This window comes from Neodiprion fabricii, chromosome 5 (genome assembly GCF_021155785.1).
Source record: "Neodiprion fabricii isolate iyNeoFabr1 chromosome 5, iyNeoFabr1.1, whole genome shotgun sequence".
Classification (NCBI taxonomy): Eukaryota; Metazoa; Arthropoda; class Insecta; order Hymenoptera; family Diprionidae; genus Neodiprion; species Neodiprion fabricii.
This window is the reverse complement of record NC_060243.1, coordinates 9,585,941-9,606,152: the sequence shown is the minus strand read 5'-3', so window position 1 is coordinate 9,606,152 and position 20,212 is coordinate 9,585,941. Positions and strand designations below refer to the sequence as shown.

The 20,212-nt window shown below is 34.8% G+C and overlaps 2 protein-coding genes and 1 non-coding gene across 3 annotated transcripts; 2 read left to right on the top strand and 1 right to left on the bottom strand.

Annotated features, from left to right (window-relative positions):
• The first annotated feature begins 500 nt into the window (after positions 1 to 500).
• LOC124183383 (serine/threonine-protein phosphatase 5) lies at positions 501 to 8,067 on the top strand. Its single transcript, XM_046571809.1, has 8 exons — positions 501 to 742; positions 2,027 to 2,416; positions 2,940 to 3,226; positions 3,373 to 3,478; positions 4,085 to 4,227; positions 4,740 to 5,047; positions 5,302 to 5,383; positions 5,500 to 8,067. The coding sequence occupies exons 1-8, from the start codon at positions 646 to 648 to the stop codon at positions 5,557 to 5,559; spliced, it is 1,473 nt and encodes a 490-aa protein (XP_046427765.1). The 5' UTR covers positions 501 to 645; the 3' UTR covers positions 5,560 to 8,067.
• A 1,970-nt stretch (positions 8,068 to 10,037) lies between these two features.
• LOC124183386 (CD63 antigen-like) lies at positions 10,038 to 19,641 on the bottom strand. Its single transcript, XM_046571815.1, has 5 exons — positions 19,166 to 19,641; positions 13,780 to 13,968; positions 12,770 to 12,940; positions 11,628 to 11,864; positions 10,038 to 10,504 (listed from the first exon to the last, which is right to left on the bottom strand). The coding sequence occupies exons 1-5, from the start codon at positions 19,241 to 19,243 to the stop codon at positions 10,439 to 10,441; spliced, it is 741 nt and encodes a 246-aa protein (XP_046427771.1). The 5' UTR covers positions 19,244 to 19,641; the 3' UTR covers positions 10,038 to 10,438.
• On the top strand, positions 17,863 to 17,944 carry Trnas-uga. Its single transcript has one exon. It is a non-coding gene; the product is annotated as a tRNA-Ser (tRNA).
• Positions 19,642 to 20,212: the final 571 nt, after the last annotated feature.

Genomic DNA, 20,212 nt, shown 5'->3' with positions numbered 1-20,212 from the left:
TTTATGTTAAAAAATAACCCAAGCATTACTTACAATAAATATATACGAATTGCATAAATATTCCTATTTGATGCTGTACAAATTTCAAGTGTTTCTTGTATCTATTATTATAAAAATATGTTACTTATCTCAAATGCGTGAAGCAAACAATAAATCAAAATTAGATCAAGTTAATTGCTATGCTTATGCCGATGATGTAATTCCTACATGGTTTGTATGTGGCGCGCAAACACCTCCTACCAAGATGGCGGACACGGCTGATTCCAGGGTCTAATCTAGGGACTGAAATAGATATCTCGCTAGCACATTCGTGTCTAGCGTCACGATATTGCAGTGTGTACTGGTGTGTAGGACAGTTAGGCACACGGAATGCGAATCAGGCTTGAACCAATCATGAATTTCTGTATTTCAAACGACGACTTGTCCATGCGTTACGATGTGACGACGATTGGTTTATTTTCTGGGTATTCATGAACACGGGAATGAACATTTTCCTACAGATCCGCCTTTAGGTATCATACATGCATTTGTAAAAGAAAGCCAGCCCTTTCTTTTTAATGCCTTATTTATTACTTGTCTTCTAAGATAATTTAAGTATAGTTTCTCCATTATCTGTTCAATCGTATAAAAGTACATCATTACAAAATGAGTGAGAACGCTGAAATAACTGGAGCAATATCTTCTTCCGACGATATCAAGACAGCCGAAAAGTTCAAAGAAGAGGCAAACGAGTACTTCAAAAGTATGTTGCATTCACGATTTTCTCATATTTACCAATGTATACTGATAAATATCGCTATCAATCGCTCCAGACCGATTCCGATGAAATTCGTTAAATCCTTACCAATTTTTCAAGATCGGTCACGTGCAATCAAACTAACCAAACTTAGTGTTTGCGATTCTAAAATTCGCATTCCATCGGTTCCCTATTCCTTTCAAACAATCCTACTAGTAATTTCTAACCTGTAATATTGGTTTTATAACTGCAACTAGGTTTAAGAATATTTAAGGTTTATGTTATCGATGTGGTTCCTCACTTGTCTTCCTTCATGACTTTTCAGATGCGACTGAATGACAAAAATCTCTTCCCTAATCTACATAAGAAAAATGAGCCATGTATTCCATTAGTATATGTTCACCTTTCACCAAATTCAGGATGAACGGTTCATGTTACCTTAATTATAGTCTTATATCTCAATCATTGATTTCTTTGAACAATAAGTAATTTCACTTCTACGTCTATTGGTCCGAGAAATAACGATTCTCAATTGAATGACTTCCAAATTTCGAGGGTTAAAAATTCAACCCTTCCCATATGATTGCATGTAAAGAAAGTTTCACACAAATTAAATAACATGATAAAATTCACAAATTTAAATGTAAGAAGAATCGTTATGTTTTATCACAAAGGCTATGATATCAGTCAAACAACAATCTTAATGTGCAATAAAGCTACCTTTTATGATTGGGGTTGTGTATACTATGTGATAGAATAATATTTAAAAGAAATTTCACTGATTCTAGTGAAAGTGTGAAACAAAAAAACTTATACCAATAGTTAGAAAAATGTCATGACAGTTTGTGGAAACGTACATATCAAATCTGTGACGAAACATTTGTTATACCTTCCGTTATATATTAGTTAATGTTAATAAGGTCGAGCCACAATAGTCAGTGTTCAAAATATTTTTCCTCTAAAAAACAAATGTGAAAAGTTGGTAGATAAACAAAATAAGCTTCCAAAATATTATACAACTATCCTTTTGGAATAAACCACAACATTCTTATAGTACCTTTACAGATAATTGAAACATGATTCTAACAAGACTTTTTTCTATCACATTCTTAAAAACCAATTTGAACTTCATTTCGATTCAACACCAGACTAATTAATTACTCGAGAAGTATTTCAGAAAATTAATATTTTACAGCTACTGATTGGCGATGTTTCAAATAATCAAAGTAACACGCGAAATTTTTTGTTAGTAAACAATTTTTTAAATTAATGCATCTATTTCTTTTACAGAACAAGATTATAATCGAGCTATAGAATTGTACACAAAAGCGATAGAAGTGGACCCCACTGTCGCTGTATATTATGGAAACAGAAGTTTTGCCTACCTGAAAACCGAATGTTTCGGATATGCCCTGACGGATGCCTCAAAGGCAATTGAATTAGACCGAAACTATGTAAAAGGCTATTACAGAAGAGCAGCAGCTTACATGTCGCTTGGTAAATTTAAGCTGGCTCTTAAGGACTATGAAACAGTGACAAAGGCCAGGCCCAATGACAAGGATGCTAAAACAAAATTCACTGAATGCAATAAAATGGTGAAAAAACTAGCTTTCGAAAAAGCCATCTCTGTTGAAGAGAATAAGAAGAATATAGCTGACACGATTAATCTTGATGACATGGGTAAGTCTAAAATATCACAAATACAAACACTGAATTTTACTAAAATGAATCAATTAGAGCTACGATTTTTTATTGGTCTAATTTTCATCTCAAGTATAAGCTGAGGGCTGTCAAATTCGGAACCTGTGAAAACCCAATTTTTTTTTAAATACTGATGGTGTTTTTCAAGTGTGCTGTTAGCTTCCAATTATCACCGAATTCGTCTAAAAGTTCAAAATGATTTCTAAACTGCCTGCGAATATTTTTCTAAAATCTCAAATTAGCTAATACAGTGTACAAAAATATACCAATCTAATAATTTCCAATTCCCAGTAAATGAGTATTACCAATCAAAAGACGGTCTCAGGTACGCACTATATACCCCAAAAATAAATATACACCTTATTCAAGGGTTGATAAACAGAATCCGCAAGTTAACTACAGATTTTCCAGAACAACAAGATCTTGTAAAAATATCGTTGAGAACCACACTGAGTCTTGTTTAAATTTTATTAACTTCAATATTGATGATCATTCTACTTAGCTATTGAAGACGAATACACCGGACCAAAACTAGAAAATGACAAAGTAACCTTGGAGTTTATGACGGATTTACTATCTTGGTATAAGAAGCAAAATAAACTTCATCGCAAGTATGCCTACAAGATACTTCTCGATATCAAAGCATGGTTTATGGCGCAGCCAAGCTTAGTAGATATTTCTATACCTGACAAGAGCAAGTTTACCATTTGCGGCGATATACATGGCCAGTATTATGATCTACTCAACGTATTCAAGCTGAATGGTCTACCCTCGGAAACCAATCCTTATGTATCCTTTTTGTTGATCAGATGAAACCACTGTGAACATAATATTAAGACATTCTTAATCGCTCAAAGTACACTTCATCATCAAATAATGTCTACTTTCACAACTATGCGTTACAATAAGCAATAATTTTCCTCAATATTGAATAGTTATTTAACGGAGATTTTGTGGACAGAGGATCCTTTTCTGTAGAGTGTATATTCACGTTGTTCGGCTTCAAGCTTCTATATCCCAATCACTTTTTCATGTCAAGGGGTGAGTTTTGGTTCATCATTATAAGTATTGTGAATTACCTAGTACTAGCAATGAGTCTATTTAAAATGAAGGATATTTTACTTACTATAAAAAACAGTCATACTTTTACAATTGTAATTATAAAACCGATATTATTTCAAGTTATTTCATAGCAATTTTTCATTCATCTTTCTTCCATATGCTTATCGGTATTGCAGGAGAGAAATGATGAGATTTTCGATTTAGAGTTTACATTTTTTGGATGACCGGTACATTTCTCATTGTCAATTTTGTGCAGAGCTACAGAGCTACAGTAGAGTAAAAAAATAGTGTGCCAGTATTCTGTTGAAAAAAACCGCAAGACACAGAATAGCTAGCTTGTAATGAGTATTTATAATAATTAGAGCATCTATAAATAATATCTATCGTCGTTAGTCTCAATAGTAAAACAATGCATAAACTGGTCTGGTCAATTATTGGTAAAAATTTGCAATATCTAATGATACAAAGCTGTCTTAAGTGTTTTAATCATATTTAGTGAGCTATCATTGAATGCACTTAATCACAAATGCTAATCCAATGCTGTGTTCTACGTTTTATCAATTATCACATCAATTCGTTGGCCAGGAAACCATGAATCTGCAACTATGAATCAAATGTATGGGTTTGATGGTGAGGTCAAGGCAAAATACACAGCACAAATGGCGGAACTTTTCACAGAGGTTTATAATTGGCTGCCTCTTGCGCACTGCCTCAATAGTAAAGTGCTTGTAAGTATGTGCATGTGATATTTAAAATATGTACCAGTAATATTTACCAGTATAACCAATTTACCATAAGTATCAGTATAAGCATATTGCAATATCAATTTTGTTAAGTTAACAACTTCTACAATCAACATTTATCTGTGAACTTACCTCTTCAGAGATATGTGGTTATATCTAATTACTGCCTTACTCTTATTCTTTGCTCTGAATGCCTCTGTATCCGTAAATGTAAACGACTGTTTAATTTTTCCATTTTATTTATATTCTGGACATTCATTTTTAGCCCTAAGTGTTTGGGATTGTCCTTCATTTATGGATTGATTATACGTGTATTTCGACATTAAGTAACCCTAAACGATCAAATTTATGTGTAGAATATTATTGTGAATTTTATTCGTAGAATGAAGTTTCATAATAACATCATGAGAGATAAATGTAAATAGTTTTCGGGTATAATTCCCATGATACCAAATTTTGTACAGAATTTTGATAAAATTAAATGATTTTCTGGCCAGGTGATGCATGGAGGACTATTTTCAAGGGACGATGTGACGTTGTCCGAAATTCGAGAAATAGATAGAAACCGGCAGCCACCGGAAGAAGGATTGATGTGTGAATTGTTATGGTCAGATCCACAGCCTCAGCCGGGCCGAGCCCCTAGTAAAAGAGGGGTTGGGGTTCAATTTGGACCCGACGTTACACACAATTTCCTCAGTCTGAACGGACTTGATTATATCGTTAGAAGCCATGAAGTGAAAAATGAGGGTTATGAAGTTGCACATGATGGCAAATGTATCACGGTTTTCTCAGCTCCCAATTACTGGTAAGTTTTATCTACACTCAAGGTTTTTGAGAGCTGTACCCTACAAAATTTCCATGCAAAGTATTTTATTTTCGAACAAGTTTCGAGTTGTCAAATATTTTCGTGTTGAAAACGAAAAATAATGTTTGATTGCTTATCACGCTATATCGCAGTTAAAAAACTCGTTGAGTTACCTGAAATTTCGTTCTTTCGGAGTAATAAATATATTTTACTTCAATTAGAACACTCGTATTATTTATAATTTATTTGTTTAGTGATACCATGGGTAACCGAGGTGCCTTTATCACGCTCAACGGTAAAGATATGGAACCCAATTTCACATCATACGAAGCAGTGGTGAGATGATTTACTCATTATGTAATATCGTGATTACTGAACGATAAAAATAGCGCACAGCAGTAAATATTTACTTGGATCATTTTTCAAATAATTTATTTTTATTATCGTTGCAGCCCCATCCGAACGTGAGGCCAATGGCGTATGCTAATTCTTTACTAAAATTCATGTGCTAGTGGGGTGGACTTAGGAATAATAATGAGAATTAAATAATTGATAATTGAATACAACTAGCCAAACAAAGTGTGTATTATATTTGATACCAATTCGGGAGTGATATAACGTAATCACTGTCCAACACCTATAATTACTAGATTTTAGTCAAAGAAGACAAGACAATTTATTGTATCATCCTTGCGGATGTCATCGCATGATTGAGGTATATAGAATCATGTTTGAAATAATTATTGCATATTTTCTTACCCATTCAATGCATATACGATAATTTGAACTCTCTTTTATGGTAACAATATGAGTTTTCTTACATCTTATTCAAGCATCATTTTGATCTAATAGACGTGTACGTAAAAGATGTTGGTTCCGCAATTAAAGAAACGAACACAATTCAGACATTTCATTTTTGCTTGAATTTGAAGTACTTATAACTTAGTTGTTCTTCGGAGTAAAAAGATCCTAACTTCCTTTGATTATTTTTATGTAACATGTCTACATATAAGTCTCTAATCAGAAATACGAATCAAAAGAGAAAGTAAATAATGGTTACTTTAAATTATGTACGTCTTTGATGTGTTCTGATATTTTGCCTATTAAAAGATCGTTATTTTATTATTTGCATCTTGCTACACGTATTTCGTATTTCGCGAACTATTTTTGAGGTGTAAGTATACTTGCCATTGAACTCTTATAGAAATAATTCACATTCAGTCGACAGACAGATTGGAGTATTAAAACGTAACATAGGAACGATCTTACAGTATAAGTCTTACTGTGAAACGAACATAAGTTGCCACTAGTTGACAGCAAGATGATCATAATTTTTTGTCTTATCAAGTAATTTTCATTTTCAAATACACAATGAAATGTTTGTTTATGAGAAGTTTAATTGCAATTGATTAAACACGTATTTTACGTGTGATTTTCGAAAAGTGTATATAGCCATTGTAGGAGCTTGAATAACTTGATTAAAATATTATATACTTGTTGTAGATATTATAATGAGCTTGGAGTATAAAAGTAAGCCTTTTTTCACTACATACAACACTATACATATAACTGTAAAATATTAGTATTAAAATTCTATTATACTATATTCTAAGATTAATTCTGAATCAATGTCTCTTGGTTTAACATAATTTATGATACGAACGATGCAATCGACAGATTCAACATCTTAGATATCACGTCTCAGTGTTCTTGGAATGCAGAATAGACACGCGAAGACAGTACAGCAAAGTGTAAAACGACGTATGACAATTAGGCACATGGTCGCACCAGAATGAGGAAAACTTTTTATGGATTCATGTGTGTCACGAAGGTCAATCCATAGTTCAGTCCAATTCTAAAAATGTACCACTGTTTAAGAGTAATCCTCTGATATAGTCGAAGATCATGAAAGTTTTTGTTTGACATATCAAGTCATGCACGAACAAATTAAATTGTTCAATATTAGATGTATTGTTTTACCTTGAATATCACCGATGAAAAAGAACATGATCCACTGTTACTACTTTCTTCGAGAGAGTAAGAAGTTAGAAAAAAAACATGCGAATCTGTTCAGATTACTTACTAATCCCGATATTAACCAAACCCATCCAGCCATGGTTAGCCGGATGAAAATATTTTTGTTTCTTCCTGAAAATCAGATGAATATATTTATTTTCAGTTATGGATGATGTGTTCACTACAGGTTTGCTCAGAGACTGTAATTAGCTAATTTAAATAAACATATACGTAGATAACTACGAAAGAAAAAGATACGTCTTTCTAAGTATGAGCCAAAGCTTTTTTCGTCATCAATTGACAGTTTTAGTATCAACTAGAGAAAATAGTGTTTATATTAGCAATTGTAACTTTAATACATAATGTAGTCAATTTATGGAATAATCATCATTCAAGGAGGGTCCCGAAAAGTGTGGTTGTGGCATAATCCTGCTTCAGTCGTCGTAGTTTTTTATATCTTAGCATCAGACCATATCGAGTTTCAAATTGTGTAAATAAAAATAATTGTCTTTTGTAACAGTGACAACCTGTCCGAATGAATGGTCCGTTGAATGGGTATCGTTGAAAGTGAACTGTCTATTGATGCGCAGTTCTCAAAGAGCTTTTTACACGACCACCCTTCAAATACCAGTCACGTTTTGTGTTATTTATATTTATCTACATTTCTTGATAGGCAACAAGTATTTATATCCAACATTGGGAAAGGAAGGGATTGTATAATTCTATAATTATTTCATTTATTGCATGCCATGTAGTCTCTATTTTACATACAAGCTTCATCATCTTTGTGAAATAATGTTGTATACTACGCACTATAGAGTTACAGTTAGCGAGTTTGGTTGCCACTGTTGCAAAGCACCAATTGAATCAATAAGCAAATACATAAAGAATCAGGCTGTCAGTGACAGAACTAACTTTGCTGAGCGTAAAATACGGAGTATTAACTTATGATAATAACATACAGGGTGTCTACTGCTCCTTAAATACCTTAAATCCTGAAATTATCTTTGAGAGCAAAAATTGCTACTCAACTTCTGGAAAAGTTGATACGTGAGGTACATAAAGTAAATACGTGAGGATATACAATTAAATAGAGAAATCCGCATTCTTACAATATTCATTTCGTGCAGATTTTTATCCCCCAAATAATTACCACCGTAATAATCAATCCTACATATTTTCCATCAAGTAGTGTTAAAAATGAGTGCTAAAAATATAGATACGGCTCAGAATTTGAAGGTCGGTTGAAAAAAAATCCTTCGGAGGAAATTGTTACATAACTGACGTACAAAAATACACATTTATATGAATCTGAAACCGGTTTCTTACTGTAAAAGCACGGCAGAATATCTATGACATTTAAACATCTTGGAAGTTCAGTATGAAATGCTTCAAATATTCAAATATAGTGTTATATTACTCTGTTGGACCAGGAATCCCTCTTTTTCAGACCCCTCTTACAATTAAATACACATGCGAGATAGCACCAGTATATGATTTCGCAACCAATCACTAACTTGTCACGTTTATCACAGGATTATATACGTTCCGGAAAGTCTATTTGTGTTTAGTAGGGCTGATCAAGAATCGACGAATTTATCATTTGGTTTTTCGTTAACAATAAATTATATATACGATGCATATCTTTATGCATGTCATTACATTTCGGCCATCCCATCTTACTGTATCATGTAGTGGTATAATCATTGTCATCGTGGAACTGCGAGCATTATAAATGAGTCATCCTTTGAATTCCGAAGACAGTTTTTTGATATCTCCAACTTTGGGAATATGTTAGATTGAATAAAGAACATTATCTTAAAATTGTTCAAACAGTTGGAAACGAGCATTTACCGCGGCGTGATTTTTTTTTTTCCTTACACTGTACTTGGCGTCTGAAAAACAATTTTTCGACACATATCCTTCGTGTATCAAACCGTGAGCTTTTGGACAAAAATAATTTGTCACCATCAAACCTTCGCTGAAAGATATGATTGAAAGAAAAATGTTTTTAAGCGTGAATATTTTTTTTGTGTTGTGTATCCAGTCAACCACGCTATAAAGATTTTTCATGACACAAAATTGAGTGATTACTGATTCTACAGCGGAGAAAAAAATTTTATGTAATCCCCTTGACCTTGAATCCCGTCTTCTTTAAGTTGAACGTGTACTGCCGTATAAATTTATATATACCGGGGCTTCCGTTTGCCGCAATCGGCTGGAAATGAGACTTTAGAAATACTTTTACACATCTGACAAATTTTGATTTCAACCGAGTGCTCGAATATTTATTTAAATTCTTGGTTCGTCGGAGTTTATTCAATATGCGGCATCCAACATCGTTACTGTCCAATCAGGCTGTGTCCGATAAATCTCTGTGTCCACTTAATATGGTTTCCAATACAACTTCGGATTTTGTTGGTTGTTCAAACGGGCCTTTTTCTTTGTGTTTTTGTGTTGCTTTTGGACACGACACGATCATAAAATCGAAATTTTGATAAAGTGTTTCGTTCGGTAACAGGCACTTTATTCAATATTCAACAGTACTAACTGAAAACCGTAGCAAACCTAAATTCAGCTAGTTAGAAAAAGATTTGAAATAAAAAACGATGCAGACATCTCGTCAATAGATTATTCAAACAATTTCCAATGCAACCGATAAAATTGATATCACATATTTGCTTACAAAATGAAAGTACATAACACCTTTTTACTTAGAGCTAGTATTTCAAATGAGATTTATAAAAACCATCGTGTTAAAAGCGTGCTTCGCTTCGTCGTACTTGTATTGTCTGGAAATGTGTCTTATACACTTTTCCGATCGCTCTCCTGCCGCATTTCGTGGTAGCTAACTCATTAAGATCTCTGACGGCATTGACATATCAAATAATATTGGACTAAACTGTGAAAGTCGAGGTAATATGTACAGAAGGTGAAGGTTTTTGGTTGTTAAAGAGATACTTAATGCAATTCTCATATAAATTTGACATTCATTTGAAATAACACTTTTGTCAGTACAATAGTTATTTTTATCTCAGAATTTCTTCATTAATCGTATAAACGGTAGAACTAGTGCCAAGTATCTATCTTTCGCATTTTCTAAATTCTTTTTAATCATATGAATAATGTATCAAACAAAATAATATACTTATATAATTATATGGCACCACTTTTCACATCGTATAAGTACAGGCACGAGTATAATATAACAACAAAGTATTTCAATATTAGTAAGTCGGAAGTATAAAAGCATACACAGCTATATGTACAAATTTAAGTCATTATACATATAGTGATAATAACGTTTAATTCTTGGAATGAGATTTTCTTTTAGTTTTCCTCCATTTTAAAGACGGTCCGCTTTTTCCGTGATGACTAAACCGACTCGTAAGTATTTCTGATGGACTTTGCCAGGGATATCGCAAACCAGATACCGGCGAACTGTAGGGAGCAGAAAAAGAGATGAAAATAAATAAATAATTAATGCGCCACATATCACTCGGTAAATATCATCATCTACATGCAGTAGCATTAAGCGTAAGTAACCTAACCGCAAGTCAGCGCACTTCCAATGCAACCCTCATTGCTTCTGAATTCAAACTTTCCATCCCAAGTGTTGGAAAAAAAACCGTGTGACGCGTACGGATGGTCGATATCTGACTCGTGTGATAAAGCGCTCGCCTTGTCTCGTGCTGCGTTCACACTAGTGCGCGTACAATTGCTACATTCGTATTCGCGTGCAAACGCAGCACTCGTCTTTGCCGATTACGCCGCAAACTTCACACTCATCGGAAATCGCCCATTCGCCACATTTGTAACACGATGTATCATTTTACATATTTTCAACTCCGTTGAAAGTCGTGTTCTTATTCGTACAATTTTGCTACGTTTGATTTGTTTCTCGTGTTTATTACAATCCGTACGTATATGTATACTATACTCGTAGTCTACTGTAATCATACGAAAACAGATCTCTACCGAATGAGAGCTAGGTTTATTCTTTCGTTACTTAATTGACGTGTATAAGCCTGAATAAATAAACCTATCAACGGTAAGAGATCAAATGTAGAAGGCAAAAGAAATGGTACATTGTGCAACAAGGGCGCAAATTTGTTCTTTCGGGCCGAGCGTAAGAGTCTTAAGTGAACTGAAAACGAATATTGCATATACGCGCGGCGAAAAGACCATTGCCTACTTGTTGCCCATAATTCTTGATATAACAAGAGTATGTTACGCGTTTTTTCACGAAGCACAAAATTGAGGTTAGGGTGGCCTAATGACGGATTTTTTTGCGATAGCGCGTGCATGCGGTACAGAAAAAACCACTCTTAACTCCTAGAACTTAAAAGTGGTGTTTTCAGTGCTCCGCGCATGCGCATTTGCAGATTCACTCAACCGTCACAGAAACGCGAACATTATGTACGGAAAACGCGCATGAAAGACCGTGTAAAAAAGATGCTCGCGTTATATAAAGGAATATTACAGTTACAAAAACGCACACACCGTGTAAGACAAACGATACAATGTAAAAAAGGAAACACATTCAAATTTGTTTTTCAATTACCTGTAGAAAAGCGACGCCGAAACCGACTCCGCCGAGTTGCAGAGCGTGCACTTTGACAAAGTCAAGAAAAGCGGGAGCGCAGCCTACATCGTGGACGTGCAGCTCTGATGTTGAATTGAGTTTGCAGGACACAGTTCCAGCGGCACCAGCTTGTGGATCACAGCAAGTCATTGGGAGAGAATCGTTGGCGAAGTATAGCTGCCAATCCTTCGGCTCATTTGTGCCGCAGCATCGGAGCTGTTTTGAAAACCACGTCAGTTATGAAGCTGGGGTAAAGGATTTGAATTTTCAATTTTACCTCGGACCATGACACTGTATAATTTCAGATAAATACAATGGCCAATTATTTTTTAGACGCATTGTAAAATTTTTCACTGAAAAAATTACTTCACATTTTTCCGTGGACAATGTCACTACAGGAGGCTACTAATTCATACCGAGACAATGCGTCTAACTAAATTTTGAATAGTCCGAATTTAAACTTAATTACGATAAATCGATTATAGCTTATTATACATCCAACATTCAACGTTATGGGTTTTCATTGCAAATAACGCAGTGCGAATAGTCGGAAGAACGGGGAACAAGAAAAAAACGTGGGCATGCGATTTTGAACGGTTTAAGTATGCAATGGTTAATGACCTACGACCAATTTTAAGCCATTTAAAAATGATTTTATTAACTACCAAAAGTTTAATTACTGAAATCAGGAAAATGAAACAGACAGCATGTAACTAACTGATAGTTCTTCGATAAGACAGCAAGTAATCGATCCTATATTTGTTTATCTCATTGTCAGTCAGCCCATGAGTAAACTATTTTGCTTTAAAACAGTTTTTTTCCGTGTAACATACTGTTGTAATTCGCGAAGACTGACGAAAAACGGTATTATAACAAGGTGACTGAGAAACACTGATCTTCGCGAGCTTTTGCTGTTGTTGTTAAAACCGTACACAACCCGTTCCAAATCGAAGGACACAAGGTCATACAGACATGCACGATAGAGATAGGCTATAAAAATATCCTCCATCAGCGTATGCATGGTGCTTGATTGGCTAGTGTAACGCGATATAGGATAAAACTTTCGATCGATAGATGGACATTTTTTTGCAGTTATAAACAGGTAGAACATCCGGTCTTACTTTCTTCTGAATCCCATCCCAGAGGAAAGTGATCTCGGTATTGTCCTTGTATTCGGCCATCGAGCTGTTCATTTTTTCAGTAACGATGTCGGACGCTTGTGCCCTCAGTACGTATCCAGAAATTCCACCGGCAAGTTCGAGGATGAATACGAGTATCATCAACGTGGCAAACTGTGGGAATTTCAAGAAAAATAGTTAGAATTCAATTCAAGTGCAGAGTAAAAAATGCAGAATCAACTACACCGTAAAAAATGATTGCGAATTTACTGCACATTTACTGTACAAAAGATTTGTCAATTTAAGAAACACGTTGCAAATTTACATATTATGTGCAAAGACGTAAATTATTATATATTTGTCTTAAATTTATAATGAAAATTTTTGATTGTGATAAAATTTATAGGAAAAACACAAAAAAGTTATTTGAACGAACAGTAAATGTATGGTGAATACACTGTTCTGTAAACTGAGAAAAATTTCATTTGTTATTGTAACTAGAAAAATTCAGTAAAACAGGTATCGTTAAAAAAAACTGTTTGAATATTGTTGGGATTACAAAAGACGAGGTATGCGTAACCATTTTGCGCTATTGTCGATTCTTTTTTGGTAATTGCAACGCAAAATCAATTTCTTCGGTTTACTCTACTTTTTTAGTTAAACAAGGCTTCAACGTCAATTTATTATTGCACAATCATTAAATTTTCGCAACAATTACAAGAAAATATAGCAACAGTGATCGTAATGAGGAAGAATAGTAACGGATACTAGACTTTCCGGTAAGAGCTAGAAAACTAATTTTCATTTTGTACCTAGAACTATATTTTTCGATTGTGGTAAAAAATGAAAATAGTTAAGGACTGAGCGGTAACCGGAACTAAAAATTTCTCTCAGTGTATCCGAATAAAACTTTTAATACAGTGTAAGAAATTCCATAGGGAAATTTTTAACACTGTATACAAGAAAAGTTTACATCTTATAGACAATCATTTATCGCGTCATCATTTGCTTACCGTAAAAAGCATGCAGTAATTCTCCCGAACAGCTCCACAACAGCCGAAAAATGCGATGAGGAAAATTATCACACCAATCGCTATCAGCAGCGATGGTACCGAGAGGAATTCCTTGTCAAGGAAATGGCGGTATTCATGGAAAATGGCAAAAATCACCGATCCAAGCGAGATCAGCAGGATTCCGCTAATCTGTTAACAAACAAATTTTACGTACATAAAGCCGGTTATTTTTATAAACAATTACGTCAAATTCAATACTGATTACATGAAAAATGAGATGACAATTTTGAAATGAAGATGTATTGTCCTGTGTAACGTGTTGAAAAGTAGATTAGATATTTCGAGAGTTTATTTTTAAGTCATACTTAAGGTAAAGTTGTAGAATTGAATGAATATGAAATATGAGAAGCCATTCTTTCAAAAATTTTTCCAGCCAGACTGTTGGAGTTTCAACAATTTTAGATACAACTTTGCCAAAAATCACCAAGTCATAGTTTAAAAATTTTTATTCCACCTCCGAATGGCAGCGTTCAACTTTCGATGCCGCAAAATATCCTTCAAATGAATATGCAGAGAAAAAAAATATTCTGAACGATAGTAAATTCCTTGAATTATATTTGAACTTTCAGCGAAGTTAAGTAGAAAGGAAATTAAGAAGAAAAAAAATATTCTCGAGCTTTCGGTATATGAAAACCACTTCCAAGTTTTTTCTAAGAGACTTCTGTTCGAGGTAAAAAGAAAACTTGGTCATACGTACAGTAAATAATGTGTGTACATTTGTAAACAATGAGTCGACTGGTCGCTGTATTAAACACTGAATTATATCCGTTTTCAGTTTAGTGTATTTCACAATTTATCACATTATTTATTAAAAAGCCATCACACTGATAAAATCCCTGCCAGAATAGTTTGTTTTTTTTCCGAGAGTTATAATTTTCCTTGAAATCCGTCGAATGAGATTGATGAAATTGAGAACTCGTTTGATTCCCGTAATCTGTATTCTGTTAATCCCCGCTTTACATTAATTACAGTAAACGAAATTACATTATACGATTGCATAAGCATAACGTGAAGTTTTACGAGATAAGGAAACGAAACACGCAAATAAGACCAACTTTTAATTCGCGAGCTAAATTTTGTCCAAATTTCCGTACTTTCATTGAATTGACGTTTAAATTTTCGTATGCAAACTCTTCGGATAATCTCTTCAAAACGCGCCAATTATTTTTTCTTTCAAAATGACAATCGAAATGTCGAATAAATTTATATGCTCGAACCTGTTGTCGACTGCCAGGTTTCATTTTGATCTAAACAACGATAATGTAACACATCTCTATCAATAATTACGCAAACCTCTCCAAACAAATTCCATAACGAGAGTAAACATTTGCGGTACGAGGAGACCATAATATTTCAGGTATAATATAACCAGGAATATTATATCAATCGCGCAAAACTTGGACGGAAGTATTTCAGTTTTGGTCGTTAACATTCGTAGATATTATTAATTGTTTATCGCCACGCGGCTGGTTTTTTTCGATTATTTACTAAATGGCGACGGATTAAAATTTTTTTTCATGACCCCTTTTTTTACTTCAAGCCATCGTGATTTTGGAAATAATCAACAACAAAAAAAAACGGCCGCGTACAACGTTAGCTACATTTGTATAGAGATGTTGATAAAGTTTTGTTTTCTTTCGTGTCTTCCGTAATTTCACAATCTGAGACTTGTTTGAAGATTCTTTTCCGACAATGGGCGTATACCTATATCGTCTACTTTTCGAAATGTCGCAGTGCGTTTGCAACAGTTTAGAATTCATACGTTATAACTACGTCGGTACGTTATACTCGATCATTAGCGTCACCGAGAAGAATACAATCCTCATATACATATTAATACATATACGTATACTTATCGATAAATAACGTCGCTATAATTCCCCCTTTGTAATGCGATTACTTTCCCGCCGCTGGAGTACGCGTTATACATTTTAAAGCATACTGAACTACGAAAGAGATTTTTCGCATAAAATATTCGTACTCGATAAGGAAAAGTATGTATAACGTAGATAAATTTCAAAAGAAATTATCAGATAATAATAATTATATATTCCTAAAATAAACATCAATAACGATATTTTTCCCCGCTACCCGTTATCTACGACGTTATACGTGTGTACAAATTTACTCGATGTTATTAATAGGTCAAAGACAAGCTATGAAATACAACATTACCCCGATGTTACGCCATGGACGGTGTTTGATTCTACATAAATCAGTTCTGCAGAGAAAATATTTTACAGAATGTGTACTACAGAATCGTTTCTAAAAAAATATTGTTCTACGGAATATTTTATTACAGAAAGGAATTCGAGATTCACATCACAAAAATAAACCTACACGAATTATTCTACAGGAGAATTGTTCTACAGAATACTTTTCTACAAATTGGGTTTGACACATAAACTCTCAAAAGCATTTAATCGTCAGTTTCTTACATTTTGATTTAATTTAATTTAATTTGTATATTCTATAGAAAAATATTCCTGTAGAAACGATTCTGTGGAAAATTTACGCTGTAGAACTGATTTCTGTAAAATCGATCCGCCCCCTGTGCTACGGGTCGTTCCGACATCGACGGCGTAGTTGAAAAAAAGTATGTACTAAATCACACGCAGTTTGTTATATTTCCACACATTGCAGTTATTACCAGTTTTTTCCGCTTCATCATCTTTATTTCTCTCTGCTTTTCCCTAACACGTGGAACCGATATTGCCATGATTTTGCAGTTATCAGTAGGGCTTGACCCCTGCATATAATGTCGAAGACATGCGAGCATAATTGTAAACGCTTCTATCTTATGGACTTAGAATTAAGGCACGATGTCTGCTTGTAATAAGTATAAAATTTATCTTTCCGACAAGTGCCTTCATCCTTTGAGTCATGGTGGTAAGTATTTCTTATCATCTATTTTATTTCCATTTTTTGTATATTTACAGAACTTTTCAACATCCTTCCATGCGGTTTTTTGCTATTTCTGATAGTATACTAATAGCTATTCTATACTCGGGAGTAATTGTTACGATATAACGTAAATTGTTATTGTTAGCAAGCAATTGATTGAAAAAAAACGTGAAAATTGAAGAAATAATTCATTTCCGAGAAAGTTACGCCTCTACATGTACATGTTTTACATAAATTATGATCTTTTGGGGTAGCTGACTACGAATCTGAAATCGGATTTTGAAAATTCAAGATAACGGATCAAATATGGCCGACGAAAATTTAAAATCTGATCGAACCCGGAGTAAAACTCTGTCCAGAGGTTTTTGGGGTCACTGATTAGGAATCTTGAATCAGATTTTGAAAATTCAGTATGGTGAATCCAATCAGCGACCTCGAAAGACACTGCATGGTTCTTTCACCGAATCTGATTAAATTAGCAATTTTCGTACGCCATATTGGATCGGCCATCTTGAATTTTCAAAACCTGTTTTCAGATCCGTAATTAGCGACCCCAAAACTTATAATTCATGTAATCGTATTATTCCAAAAGTCTTATTATAAAAGTTGACTCGGCACAATGATGTGTGACTCAAAGGGTTCATCAGAACGCTGACTAGTAACCGAGAAATTCATCTGCAATCACAATTTCAACCAGACGCGGAAGACCTTATCGTTATTTTTTAAATTACCGTTTTCCTTTGTTCTCTTCGAAGATCATACATAGGGGAAAAAGATCAAAGATATTTGCACATAAGCAGAAGTATAACTTTTCCAAAAACTTAAAAAAAAAAAAAAAGTTCCTATAACTACATATGGAAATCTGCGCTGGCCATTAATCCATTTAAATTTTTTCGACCTTGGACTGAATATTGAAGAATACACAATGATTAATTAGTAATCATAAAATGAACGCTATCAGCAAGAATAATCGTCATTTCACTTCATGTATATGATTGTAAGAATTGGATCATACCCAGAAGCGTTTATTGACAGTTGATGTACATATGTTTAAAAATAAACACGTGTTACTACACCAATCGCAGAGTATATACAGTAAAATAGTTTCGACATTTACAAGCTGCGGTGTCCGAGCGGTTAAGGAGATGGACTTGAAATCCATTGGGATCTTCCCGCACAGGTTCGAATCCTGTCCGCAGCGAATTTTTTTTTTTCTCATTTCTTTCGTCGAATTCGATATTAATACACTACTCAATTAATTTCGCATCTAATTGATAGCAATATTTCGTCTACCTATATGCTAAAGGAATAAATATGCAATGGCAGCCTTCTTTGTTCGCATCATGCGCATATAAGATGCAACGCATATTATTTGATTGCAAAATCGCTGCAATGCTAAACAGACAAATGCGGTATTATTTATAGTCATTTCAACAACGCCCATGAATGATAAAATTATACAAACAAATAAACGATAATCGGTATCATTTTTCTGGTGCATACTTAAATTATGCGTGAAATATTTTCAGTCTCGGTATAACGCGCACACTAACAATAAGTATATTATATACGTTCTGATGAATCTATAATGTAAAACGTCGCTGAATTTTGTCTCGGTGTTTTGAATTTCCTCAATGAGTACAAGGTGTACGAAACGTTCTTTCACCTGTTCCACGCGATAAATTGCCGGAGGCGGTTTGCGATACGTATAACTTTCATATTTACGCAACATGATATACATAAATTCGATGGAAATTCTTATACCTGATATAACCGCGAACAGCAGTCGAAGTATCTGTTACGGTTAAGCTATAACGCTAAAAAACAAAAGCTAAAGAAAATCACTGCGGAGATCGTCCTTTGCTAGGCTTCTGTCTATCAACAAACTGGATTAAAGTTCCCCTCAGACACGAGTGACGAAGTTTTCAGATATTTCAACTCGCATTGTTACACTTAGCTAGTCTGCATATTTTTAGAAATACAAATTTGTATATTCGAATCAAACGTTTCGTTCGAAGTACATATGTTGAATAAAGTTGCATGAAATGTAGAACGACAGCGAAGATAAAAGCGCATCGCGTTCGTTGGAATAACGCCATGTTACTGACTTCCGTGAAGTTTGATAACACGAATGTGGGACGTACAGATAATTATAGATATTTCAATAAGTGAGTTACATTTCCTTTTCGTGAATGTGCGGTGATATTAGATGTCGCCTTTGATTTGTTCAGTTGCACATGAATACTACGCAAGACGCAATTTGCAATTAATTACGTCGCACGAGAAAACAAAGCGGTGCCGAGTGCGCGTCGGATAACCGATAAATTTTCAATTTCGAATATCGAACGTTTTTCAACAAGTACGGGCCGTAACGGGTGAACAAAAAAACGCCGAGTTACACCATAAAAAAGTTTATGCTTACCACAAAGAGCAGGTTAAATATAAACATAAGGTACTTGACGCAGCGCGAACCCATCGAAAGTTGGACACCGACCACCATTATATCTGCGAATAATACCACGAAGGGTGAAATAAAAACAGTAAGTTTATTTCGGCGAGACTTTACTCTCTCCGGTCAACCGCACTAAATGGAATCGTTATAACTGCACACGAAACTGTTCGAATAACCCGATTGACCGTTATTTTACAGGACGTGAGTCAGTTTAAGGACGCAAAGTTCTGCCGAGGGGTCAATTGTTAACTGAACAAAGATACGAACGATCCGTAGTTCGCCAACGAGACTTCCTGACTGTCCCTCTGACTCGACTCAAATTTCCACACTGCTGCCGGTCACAAACACCACGACAGTCTCGGCTCGAGTCTCGACCCTGCAGCTGTTGCGACGCGCTATCTCGAGGCAGACGCTTTTTCCGTCAATGTGTTCGAGACGCCAAGGCCGTGAAATCCGGCTGTTCAAGACACGGGGGGTCGGGGGTTCCCTGACGTGGCTCTGCGATGCGACCACGGTCTTACTCACAGGTCTGGAAACTTGGTCAAAATTTAATTGGTGGGGGTGTCCTCTTACAGCTAGGGAGCTGGGTGCCAAAATTTCTAAATGATTTATTCGTCTGGCAGACATTATTAATATCAAATTTTGTACCATAAGAAACATTAAGGACTGCGTCTGCTACCATGACAAGCCTGCGTTGTCGATTGACAGCGCTTGAAAAATTAAAAAAAAAAGGGTGTACTAAATCATTTGTTCGTGTCTGCCTCTTGGACTGATGGTCAGAATCATCCTGAAAACGATTAAAATCCAGAGGCAGATATCCAGACCTTTGACTTTGGTAGTGGGAAATTTTTTAAGTTTTTTTTATGATTTAAAAACGTGTATATGAAATGTTCGTTCGGCAGACCTGAATTGTTCGATTAAAAACAATGTGAAGGGCCACAGAGAAATGATCTGCCACCATGGTAGCGCTGAGTTGTCAATTGACTGCGCTTCAAAAATGTAAAAAAAAACGGTATG

Coding starts and splice junctions, on each gene's coding strand:
- LOC124183383 (XM_046571809.1), top strand. CDS start 646: ATGAGTGAGAACGCTGAAATAACTGGAGCAATATCTTCTTCCGACGAT. Junction 2,417..2,939: donor GATTAATCTTGATGACATGG/GTAAGTCTAAAA, acceptor CATTCTACTTAG/CTATTGAAGACGAATACACC. Junction 3,479..4,084: donor TCACTTTTTCATGTCAAGGG/GTGAGTTTTGGT, acceptor TTCGTTGGCCAG/GAAACCATGAATCTGCAACT.
- LOC124183386 (XM_046571815.1), bottom strand. CDS start 19,243: ATGGTGGTCGGTGTCCAACTTTCGATGGGTTCGCGCTGCGTCAAGTAC. Junction 12,941..13,779: donor ATTACTGCATGCTTTTTACG/GTAAGCAAATGA, acceptor AAATTCCCACAG/TTTGCCACGTTGATGATACT. Junction 11,865..12,769: donor GGGATGGGATTCAGAAGAAA/GTAAGACCGGAT, acceptor TTTTCAAAACAG/CTCCGATGCTGCGGCACAAA.